This window comes from Pteronotus mesoamericanus, unplaced genomic scaffold (assembly GCF_021234165.1).
Source record: "Pteronotus mesoamericanus isolate MK-2021 breed Mesoamerican mustached bat unplaced genomic scaffold, CSHL_Meso_final contig_20, whole genome shotgun sequence".
Lineage (NCBI taxonomy): Eukaryota > Metazoa > Chordata > Mammalia > Chiroptera > Mormoopidae > Pteronotus > Pteronotus mesoamericanus.
This window is the reverse complement of record NW_026555085.1, coordinates 15,785,942-15,798,181: the sequence shown is the minus strand read 5'-3', so window position 1 is coordinate 15,798,181 and position 12,240 is coordinate 15,785,942. Positions and strand designations below refer to the sequence as shown.

Here is a 12,240-nt window from a genome sequence, read left to right as displayed (position 1 = left end):
TTTTCTCTGATTGGCTTATTTCACTTACTGTAATATCCTCCAGGTCCATCCATACTGTTGCAAAGGGTAAAGTTTTCTTCTTTTTTATGGCCAAGTAGAATTCCATTGTGTAAATGTCCCATAGTTGTTTTATCCATTCATCTACTGATGGACACTTGGGCTGCTTCCATATCTTGGTGATTGTGAGTAACACTGCAGTAAGCATAGGTGTACTTACATTCTTTTGAATTAGTGTTTTTGGTTCCTCTGGATATATTCCCCAAAGTGGCATCACTGGGTCAAAAGGCAGATCCATTTTTAATTTTTTGAGATATCTCCATACTGCTTTCCACAGGGGCTGCACCAGTCTGCATTCTCACTAAGGGTGCAAAAGGGCTCCCATTTCTCTACATCCTCGCCAGCACTTGTTGTTTGTTGATTTATTGATGACATCCATTCTGACAAGTGTGAGATGGTATCTCATTGTGCTTTTAATTTGCATTTCTCTGATGATTAGTGATGCTGAGCATCTTTTCATATATCTATTGGCCATCTGTATGTCCGCGTTGGAAAAGTGTCTATTTGGGTCCTTTGCCCATTTTTTAATTGGGTTGTTTGTTTTTTCAGTGTTGAATTTTGTAACTTCTTTATAAATTTTGAATATTAACCCCTTATCAGATGTATCAGTGAATATGTTTTCCCGATCTGTGGGGTGTATTTTTATTTTGTTGATGATTTTTTTGGCTGTGAAATTTTTGAATTTTATAAACAGTGAATATGTAACACGTATAACAACAACAAAAGGTACTACAATAAAAAATAGTAATACATTGCTTAAAAATCAGGGCTGGAAGATTGACAGTCTCCTGCCTCATCCTATTGTAAAATATCCAAAGCATAAGATTTTATCTTAATCAGTCAGTAGGTATTGGGTCAATTGTGAGATTTTAAAAATCACTTTCTTTGACTTTAGTTGAAAGTAAATTGGTCTCTTATTTGCTCTCTGGTCTCATTCTGTAATTTTCTATGCTTTCTATGTTTTGCATTAGTTTTCTATTGCTGCTACAACAATTTATCACAAATTTATTGGCTTTAAGCAACACAAATTTATAATCATGCAGTTTTCCAGGTCAGACATCAAGAATGGCCTCATGGGGCTAAAATCCAGGCACTTTCAGGGCTGTGTTCCTTTCTAGAGTCTCTAGGGGAACACCTGTCTCATAACCTTTTCCAGATTCTGGAGGCCATGCATATTCTTTGGCTTACAGCTCCCTTTCTCCACCTTCAAAGCCAGCAGGGGTGGATTGAGTTCTTCTAATCACTTACCACTCTGACTTCCTCTTCTGCCTCTCTCTTCCACTTTTAAGGGCATTTGTGGAGTTTTTTTCTGACAGACAAAATTTAATATATACACACAGTTTTATATATAATGCAGCATCACACTATGTAGGGCATTTACTCTTATACATTCAGATATGTTTGAAACAGTCCTTAAAACTGCAAAACAGAACATAGAAAAGTAAACAGGAATATATTCAACACTTAAAAAAGTGATATGATAAAGAATATAAAGTACTATTTTCCTTTCAACACTTCAAGATATCTACATATACTTTTTTACAGTTAACATAAAAAATGATCACATCTTCACGTGCTTTTAAGTATTATTTGTACTCAGTGTAAGGCTATATCATTTTCACACTTAAATATTTTTCTAGCCCTGGCTGGGTTAGAGAGTCATCCCAATAAGCCAGGGTTGTGTGTAGGTTTAATCCCTGGTCATGGCACATACAAGAACAGCTAATGAATGCATAAATAAGGGTAACAACAAACCGATCTTTCTCTCTTCCTTCCTCTCTTTCTCTAAAATCAGTTCTACAAATTAAATTTATTTTTTCCTAGCTCTGTAGCAATGCAATTTTAATCCATTCAGGTAAATTCAACCCTAAAGTTGCAATTTCCCAGCATTAAGACATGCACCCACCCCTCTTCTAGGATTTTCTAAGTCTTATTTTTTGGGGAGAAAAGCCCAAGTTGTGGGACAGTACATGGCTGACACTAGTAGCAAAACCTTAGTTCTTGAAATTGACATGCTGGAACTTAGTCATTATTAAGATTTTAAACAAAAACAACAGCATTGAGACATTAAATAAGAAGCAAAATATAGTAAACCAAAATAGTATACCTAAATATGCATCCTCTTCAGCTACACTAAAATGAATCTTGCTTAGTACCCACAGGGGAAAGACTATAAGGTACCCTCTTCTAAAACTGAAGGTAAAATAAATGAGACTTCAATTAATATTGCTAGTTCTAGGATGGCTGAATGTTTTCTAAACCAGAAATGATTCGAAAGGAAATTTGCACCAAGTTGATTGTAAGCAAGTATGCAGGTCACAGATGTTTTAATTCACCAATCAGTCACAGAGGAAGCACAATGCAAGTATATATAGAGTTCACGTAGGAGTGTCCACCTTTTGGTGCCTCTGGGCCACACGGGAAGAAGAGTTGTCCTGGGCCACACATTAAATACACAAACGCTAACAAAAACAAATCTCATAATGTTTTAAGTAAATTTACAATTTTGAGTTGGGCCACATTCATAGCCATCCTGGGCCACACACAGCCCGCAGGCTGCGAGTTGGACACCCTATTAAGCTATATCAACGTTATGGTTTGGGAAAACCTACTCCTGCCAGATTAAGGATATTCCAGGATAATCTCCCTAAATTCGACTAATTAGCAACCTTAATTCCACCTGCAACCTTAATTCCCCTTTGCCATGTAACATAACATATTCACAGGTACTGGGGATTAGAATGCTGGCTTTTTGGGTAGGGAAGCGGTGGGTAGAGGGGAGTAGTGTCAGTTTTCTGCCTGCCACATACTCCCATTCCAAAAGTTAATCAAAAAGAGTTTGACAAAGAGAGCACTGATACTCGTGAAAGAGCACATTTTTTTCCTCTCTTTACCAGTAACAGAAAAGTTATCTGTTGCCAGGACTGGTTTTTACTTGGACTCATTCATTAGCTCTTGACAGAAATTCTGAACTTGAAAAGGACATTTTACCTAGTGTCTTGGTTTATCTTTATTTTAAAGGGGAAGTGATGGCTGATGAGAATTTGACGGTGACAGGCAATAGGGGAAAACAGGATTCGCAGAGGTAATGATAGTGTATATGAGATCTCGGCTGGGGTTTGAAGAGGGCCTAGGAAACCGTGGTTTCAGTGGTAGATTCAAAGCCTGCAGAAGAAAGACAAAAAGATGTCTACTTCTAAGTGGATTGAAACAGAATGTGTTCTTTGAGCTCTCATTTGAGGGTCTTCTTGATCTGCCAGGAGGATATTTTATGCAGTGGTCAAGGAGCCAAATTTGAAGAAAACGATTTTCAGGCTTTAATATTTAAATAATTGGTTTTTAAAAAGTAGATACTGTCATAGATTTAAAATTTTGGAAAAGAGAAAAGTAGAGGGGAGGATAAAAAATCACCTTTAGTTTCTAACTATACAAAATCCTCTAAAGAAGATAACTTCGTAAATATTTGTTATTTCTTTATTTCTTCTTGTTCTTCTTATCTCCTCCTCCTCCCTTTTCTTTTATGTATCTGGGATGGAAAATAACTTTCTCAAATCTCTGTGTGACATTTATTAAATATTAAACATAAAAGCTTTTCATGGTCATAGAAACCCTGCTTAAATAGTCTTTTAAATATCTTCTTAAAATTATTTCTTATCGGTAACGCAATACATTGTATTATAAAATATGTAAAACATAGCGGAAAAAACAACCATAATCCCATCACCCTTGTTATAGTCTTTTTAGTATGAATTTTTAATGGCAACTTTATATCCTTTTCCCAATTAAAATTGCATTGTAAACAGTTTTCTAAGTCATAAAGAATTATTTTATAATTATTATGTTAATTATAATAAATCCCATCAATGATCCTCTCTTATTGTTTAACATCTGTACAGTTTCTGTGTGTGTATGTATGTGTGTTGGCTTTTTAGAGTTGGAACAATGGCCCTAGTGCATGGCATTTTTAGGGTTTTACTTCCCTGTGTGTAAGATGTCTTTTGTGTGTTGACTCAGATATCTTGTGTAAAGGTCAAAAGATACAGAGAACAAATTGATTGTTGCCAGATGGGAGAAGGGAAGAAGAGATGGGTGAGAAAAGGTGAAAGGATTAAATGCACATTGACAGTCATGCAATAGTCATGGGGATGTGAAGTACAACATAGGTAATACAGACAATAATATTGTAATAACTATGTATTGTGTCAAGGTGATACAAGACTTATTGGGGTGGTCACTTAATAAGTTATATAAATGCCTAACCACTCTGTTTTACACCCAAAACTAATATAATATTGTATGACAACTGTAATTGAAACATTAAAAAGTTTAAAAATAAAATAAAGTACTCTAAGTATGCAAAAAAAAAATCTTTTTATCCCAAACATAGTTACTGACACATGGGCACTCTTTAAATTGAGTAATTGAAAACATAAACAATTGAATGAATGAATGAGTCAGCCAATCATTAAATCATTTAGAGGATGAAATCAGATAACACATATGATAGGGTGATGCAAAACTCTCAGCAATTAGCACTTGTGACATTGCAACAGTTCCTGAACACCATATTCTGGGATTGGCTGTGTCCAAATTCCTAGGGAGCTAGAATGCAGGTGGCCGGGCCTGCCTCCTGAGGCCTCTGAGTCAGTAGGTCTGGGGTGGAGCTCCAGAATCAGTATGGTCAAAGTATTTTGTAGCTTGAGAAAGGTCAGGCTGGGAACTCTAGCACGCCATGCTGTTTCACCTGGCCTTTATTGTGCCCTGCTCCACTCTGCATACCAAAGGTCATTGCTCTGTGTGGTCCTAGTCTGGCAGGAAACATGGCGTGGACAGAGCGCCCCAGGCCTGCTTGGAGGACGTGGGGGAGCTCTGCCATCACCTGGCTGTCTCTAACTCTCCCTGAGGTTATTGACAGGGAAGACATAATGAATACAAGGAGCTGAGGGCAAGCTAACTGTCTTTGGATCAGTACAGTGTTCCTAAAAATCGCTGTTGACCTTCTTACGTATTGTAGTTTGTGTTCATTTTTTTCTTGTTTTTATCTCTTGTTTTTTCTTGACTTTACAAATGGGGTGAATGACACTCCCCTATTCAATTATAGGCTGTAAACATTGGGTTTGGAATTTTCTAAAGCACTCAGCTCATGACTCTGTAAATACTTTCTGTGGATGATGTTATCTTACAAAAAAACCAGTTGTGACAATGTAACAGAAGGGTGGTGGTAGAAGCTGGCCAGAGATAGCCTAACTTTAGTCCACTTTCTTTGGTCATTTACTTAGTAAACTCAGTACTAATTTCCCTGGATTCATACACAGCACTCTGCGGCTTTATAGCATGTGGCTCCAAATATACATCAGGGCAAAACCAATGAGACAATATCATCTCTTTGGAGAACAAGTTCTAATTCTTTGTTAAGTCTTCTTCTCAATCCAAGCAGTTCCCGAACACTTTAGCATCATTAAAAATAATTTTTCTATTTATTAACTTAGGATATGATAGTTTTTGACTGAGCAGGAATTGATGCTACACAAAATTGGTATGTCATAGTTAAAGCAGGGGCTGAGGCATTCTGGGCTCAAGCCCTGCCTCCAGCACTTGCTATCTGCTTGGTTAGAACAAATTAATTAAACTCTTCTTGCCTCAATGTCCTCATTAACAGGATGGGGATAATTAAACCTCCCTCGCAGGTTAATCTGGTCATTATTAAATAAGGTAACATACCAGAAACTGTGCAAAATGCTTGGTACATAAGAACCCATCAAATGTCAGCAGTATTATTATTCAATTAGTGAAGACACTTTATTGGAGCCACTCCTAAGTGCACTCATATGACAAGATATCATAAAGTATTATCAAATTAAAAATGTAAGTGTAATATGTAGTATGAAGTTTTGTAAACAAATTTTAAAACTACTTATTTATGTTTATGTATATGTCTATATGTGTATATTGGGTGTATGTGCATGTATTCAAACATAGAAATACATACAGAAAAAAATCTGTTAGCAAGTGATTATCAGTGAAGAGAAAGCTTAATTTTTTATTTACCTTATTCTGCCACATTTGGATTTCTGAAATCATTTATTAATAGGCATTAACATGGTTTGAAATCACATGTGATCATATATACAATTAAAAAATACTGAAACAAGATAAAATATAATAAACCAAAGTTTATAATTTAAAGAGTTATACTATACATATTTTTTCTGACTATATGTGCGTGCATGCATGTGTGTGTGTGTGTGTGTGTGTGTGTGTGTATATAAAATACAGTCATTGTACAAGTAGCCCAAGAAGCTTAGTGTTCCAGGGACAATTTTCACAGCTACCTTTCTGGATTTTTATAACCCGTGTGATAAGAGCACACCTTGCTACATCCCTGTCTCCTCTGCAGCCCTTCTCTCTGAATTCCTGTTAACCTGAGAGTTTGTACCATTTCATTTAAGAATTTTTAAATATCCCTGTAATTTGCTATCTTCCTGAATTAGATGTGCTAGTCCTACCTCGGAAACCCCATTGTAAGCTCTTTCAGAGCGGGGATTGTGTCACATTCTCCAGTGGTTCCACAGTTGTTGACACAGAAGAGGGTATGTAGCACGAGATTAATAAATACCCATTGACTGAATGGCTGCTGATCTGGTGTTAGTCAGGATAAGCCATGCTGGGCTGAAATAACAGCTTACCCTGGAGATTTCAGTAGTTTCACACAAAAAAGGTTGGTTTCCTGCTCGTGACAGACCATGTGAAGTGGCAGGGGCCCTTCTCTATTCAGTGACAGGGATCTAGGCTTCCCCCATCTTAAGAACCACATGTGGTTTCTATGTTTGCTGCATCAGGGAAACGAAGGATGGAGAAGACATGCTGTCTCTCAAGTGTCCTGGGCCACTTCCATTCAATTTCCCATTTGTCAGAAATCAGCCCCATGGCTCTTTCCAGCCACAAGGAAGCTCAGGAAAAGTAGGGGAGCACACAGATGCTCAGGAGCACTAACTCTGTGTCTTACCGGTCTCTGTCTTCCTCCAGAATAACTGTGCCAACTCGTTAGCACCCTATTGGTATCAGTGGGACTGACGCGCACGTGGATCATTAAACTTGGCTCAGTTTATGTTAGTAACTGTATATGTTAGAAACTACTAGGATTCAGAATTTACTCATTCACCACGCATTTATCAGTGCCTACTGTGTGCCAAGTGCTAGTCTAGGTTTGGGGGAGACAGCAGGGAGAAAAAAAACAGTCAAAATTCCCTGCACTAACAGGACTGACTTTCTAGTAGACAAAGGTGAACAATTAGCAATATCTGAGCATGCATATTAGTTGGTGATAGATATTGAAGAGACATAAAGTGTGGGAGGGTAGGGCGTGTGTTAGTGTGGAGAAGGGGGTTGGATTCTAATTTTAAATTGATCAGGGAAAGCCTCACTGACAAGGTAATATGGAAGCAGAAACATAGGGCTGGGGGAGCCAGCTTTTTGCGTATCAGGCCAGAGAGCCTTCCTGGAAGAAGGGACACATGTGAAGATGCCAAGGCCGGGCAGGGAGTGCCTGATATATTTGCTGAATGGCGCAGAAGCCAGTGTGGTTGCAGTGAGTGTGCAGTGAGTCGGGCTGGGGTAGCATTAGGGATCTACTGAAGACAGCCTGTGTAGAACCTTCTAGGTGACTTGGGGTCTGTGGCTTTTGCTCTGTGTGATATAAAGCCATTTGGGGAGTGACATGAACAGTCTGTCCACTATGTTGGGAATAAACTACAGGGGCAAAGGTAAAAGCATGGAAACCAATTAGAGGTTCTTGCCAAAGTTCAAGTGAAAGGTGGCGATAGCTTGGACCGTTTCCATCACCCCAAAAGCTAAGGAGAGAAATTTTAAAGAGGAAATGTGATGCACAAATATGAGATAGTTTTTGTGAATAAGATGTTGGCACGAGCCCGATTGTAATATCATTTATTATTATCATGAGTCTGCAATTCTCTTTGTTGGACCACAAACATTTATTCATGGATTCTACAAACATTTATTCAATACCTATGGCATGCCAGTCCCTCTGTTAAGCCCTCCGGATAATAGAAAAGACCTGACCTCTATCTTTGGGAAGAGTTCAGTAGGATTATAGAGATAAACAAAAATATGTTGTCAGCACTAAAAAACAATCACAGCTGTAGCAATAAAATCATTCTATAACAATGATGGAAATATTAACCAAACTTATTGAATGTTCACTATGTGCAAGACATCTCTGTGGATATAATGATTGTTGTTATTATTATGATATGATTATTATAATCATTATTTGTCAATGCTCTTCTTTATAGTCAAATTAGACTGCTACAAATTTAGAAAACTAATAACTAAAAATCTAATATAACAGCCTAAAAGTGTTATTTTTGTGCTCTGCAAACCCATTACCAAGGATATTGCCACTCTAGTACCTATTAAAATCTCAGCCCAGAAAATGCATGTGCCATTTTTTCCAAATGTCTTCTTCCCTTATAATACATAAAATCGTGTTACTAGTATCTAATAATACTGATTTGTCGACCTATTCAAATCTTCTTTATTGCATGTGTTTTCTTCTTTTGATCTGCCCTGAAGAAGGTTAAGCTGAAACCACTGCTCAGCTTCCAAGATGTTGTCTCCCAAATTGCATGCGCTCTTCTGCCTCTGCAGCTGCCTCACCCTGGTTCACCCTTTTGACTGGCAAGACCTAAACCCTATTGCTCATTTTGAACCATCAGGTAAGAAGTACATTTATTCAAGGCCTGCACAGCTGACCTGTTGTCAGACTCAAAGTGGCCTCAGAGAAGTTGGCCTCTTAGCCAGTTTTATCAGGAGGGTGCTCATGGAGACCCTCTGTTCACCTGCGTCAGAAGAGAGGGCCCCACTTTCTCATTCCAAGACCTGTCTTCTTCAAATATCATAGATGACTCCAGGACAAACTGAGAGCTCGGTTTGCAGCCACATGAGGAACTTCCCTCCCTTGCACCCATAACCCACTCTCCCTCCCACATAGTAATAACCCTACTCTCCTGGAGCCCTCTCTGAAGGAACTTCAACACCTGCTTCCACCCAGGACAAGAAGAGGCAGGTGTCATGCTCAGCAGGTGTTCTGATAGCAGAGATATGTGAAGATGGTAATTTAGGGTGCAGGGATCCAGAGGGAAGCAATCTTTCTTACCTAATGACAGAGAGAAGTAGGGATGAGTATGCACTAAAGAGCTCCAGATAAGGATGGACTGCATCACTTGCTCTTCCGGTGGTGGGAGGGAAGGAATGGAGAGGAAGGCACAGACAAGCCCAGGAGAGGCAGCTAGAGTGGGACAGTCATTTCTAGACAGATACATCTACTGTCACCAAGAAGGAACTTTATTGCAAAGAGATTGTTTCTGGAACTTTGTGAATTCCTGCTGATCCCAGAGGAATCCAGTCTCTTTATCCAGTCTCCTCAGGTGAGCATGTAGGTGGCTTCTGAATGGCGTCATAGTGTCTGTGCTCACAGACTTGTGCACCTGGATATAGAAGATCCCTCTGGATCTAGTTATTCAGGCTTGATGGGTGACTCATTGCTCTAGCATTTGCAGAAGACCTTTCATAGCCAGCATGTTATAGACAAATTTCATCCTAGTTCACAGTTGGGGAAATGAATGCATCAGTAGGAGAGGGACTCCGTCTTATATCTACATTTGTATAGGAAATGGCACGCTATTGCACAGGTCCATTCACTCAACAACACTTACCAGGAAGTTGAAACATCAGCGTTACACTGGTGACTAAGCCAGAGAGTTGGTAGTCAAGTTCAAGGACCTCACAGCCTCATTAAATTAATTTCTCATGAACTTTCCCATGGATTGAAAACAAGTAATATCTTACATGATGAGCAAATTATTGTGTAGGTGACATTAATACCAGGCACTTTTTATTGGTATAGAGTAGTAATTTCAAAACATGTGTTCTATCTCCTCATGTTTGAAGACCATTGGAATGCTGTCATTGGACTGACAGAAGCTTGAGGCACTGCTTTATTCATCTCTGTAGTTCCAGCATCGAGCCCAATGCCCCGCTCATTTTAAATGCTCAATGATGAATGCACAAGTATTTTTTAAATTATTAGAAATAGTTCATTAAATAAAAGATTAGTAAGAAGAATATAAATAATCATCTTTTATTTTAAACAAATACACAGGAAATATGGTTATGTAGTTAAAAGGTTTATAAGTATGGGCTAGAGATACCCTATTTATTAATGGAGGACATAAAGCTCTATAAGAGAATGCATTGTCCTGGTATGTGTACAGCCCATCTCCAAACCCAGGAATGAACATCAGGAATACTTGACAAATGAATTTCTCAAGAAATGTGTAACATGATTAATAATATACCAAGGGTTCCAATGCTTTTATGAAAATGAAGTTGAAGAAAAATAGGAAGTGACAAATTTTGAACCACAAAATTAGGCCATCTAGAGAATGGCCATTCAGCCTGGCCATCCTCTCCCTTGTCTCCCTCCTCATGATGAGCACCGATAGATGATGCCCACAACCAGATTAGCTGCAAGCTGGTGAGCCTTTCTGCAGCCCCCATGGCACTGGCTAGCCACCGGGCCCTGTAGACCTGAACCCAAACCCGGGCCAAATCAAAGCTTCCTAAGGCCTCAAGGGCCAGGTGTCCTGGAATAGGCAGGCCTGTAGTTTCTCCTTGACCTATGCTTCCTGAATGCTGAGTGGAGATGCTTTTAGGTGGAGCAGGTTTTAGCTTATTGGGAAAAGGTTCCCAGGGCACAGGTGGAATAGAGATCTCACAGGGGGAACCTTGTGCCTTCTGGATCCCTCCCATGACTCAAGAACTACCAATTCCAGAGGTAGTGGCTGAAGGCAGCTATGGGCTCCCTGGGGCTCTCACCAAACTCTGGGGAGTCTGTGCAGTCACACCCTGGCTGCCCACGGGTGGGGCACAGCAGAGCACAAGGCAGGTGGGACCCACCCTGTGGTTCTCCAGACTTGATGTCTCCCTATGACTGCACAAAGCATGGCTCGGTAGACAGTCTTAAATGGGAAAGAAAGAGCCTTTATAATTCTAAGTCGACCCTAAAACATTAGCCTTACAAATAAAGTTATGTGTGTTTTTAAAAAGTCTCTGAGGAGATACCTTGGATTTTGAATCTGCCCAAGGGGAAAATGGTATGGTTTATCTTAGACCAGCTGAAACTCCTCAAAAGGATTGAATTGGGGTAGCCAGAGTAAACTCACTCTAGGGACAGGTAAAGTTAGTTGACTGCCTCTTGGATGTTGTGTTCTGTGCCAGGTACTTGACATATGTATCACACCATCCTTACAACTGTCCTACAGGCTGGTCAAGTGCTTTGATCCCCAGTTTACAAATAAGGATAAGAGAGGGGAGTAAATGGCCTAGTTCAGAGCCTACAACAGGTACATTTGGAATCTAAAGTAGGATCACCTGGCTCCAAGCCCCAGGGTCCCTTCGTCTCACCCTGTGCCTTCCTTGGAACTACCTTCTCCCATTTGCCTGTGAATTGCTGACCCAGTTGACAGGTGACCTGGGACCTTAGCCCAGTGCTTCTTACACTTTAATAGACACACCTTTTCTGGTTCAGTAGAGCTGAGGTGAGGCTGAGGTCCTATATTTTTAAGGTTCCAGGAGATGCCAGTAATGCTGGGCCATGGACCAGCTTTGAGTAGCAAGGACTTATATATTGAAAAGCTCATCTCTGGTGGGCGCTTCACATATTAGTCACCAATATGAAGGGTATAAATGGGCTTCTTCTTTTGACTCAAAGTCTTTTGGGGGTGATTCTTTATGATATCAATGCAGGTGCCATTCCTAACGTAGTTCTAGGTGTCTTAGTGGCAGAGGCAGAATGTGATGGGAAGCATGCGGGGGTCTATCTAGCAGAGTAATCAACTCACAGTCCAACAGACTGCGAGGAAAGGAGTGGGCAAGCTGAACCAAAAAAGTAAAGTCTGGATATGTTGATGTCTGGACTCACCATCTTGAAATGAAATATGGCTTAGAAAGGAGAAGACAGATGAAATGAAACCACAAGTGTGTTGAAGGGCTTTGACACCAGAGATAAAGTTCCAAGAGTGGGGGGGGGGCGGGCAGAATGAATACCATGAAGCACTTGGTGGAAATGACAGGCCACTGGCAGTAAAAAGCTTGCTTCAGCTC

At 39.8% G+C, this 12,240-nt stretch overlaps 1 protein-coding gene across 3 annotated transcripts in view; it reads left to right on the top strand.

Moving 5' to 3' along the window:
• Positions 1 to 12,240, top strand: part of PLA2G7 (phospholipase A2 group VII) — a 32,567-nt gene that overhangs the window by 6,164 nt on the left and 14,163 nt on the right. The window contains exon 2 of one of the 3 annotated variants that reach the window (XM_054569460.1): positions 8,653 to 8,792. The exons of 1 other annotated variant lie outside the window; for it this stretch is intronic. In XM_054569460.1, coding sequence (XP_054425435.1) covers positions 8,684 to 8,792 — 109 coding nt within the window. In that variant the 5' untranslated portion in view covers positions 8,653 to 8,683. Of the gene's footprint in view, positions 1 to 8,649; positions 8,793 to 12,240 lie in introns of all 3 variants that reach the window. One more of the 3 variants, XM_054569461.1, reaches the window with a different exon arrangement.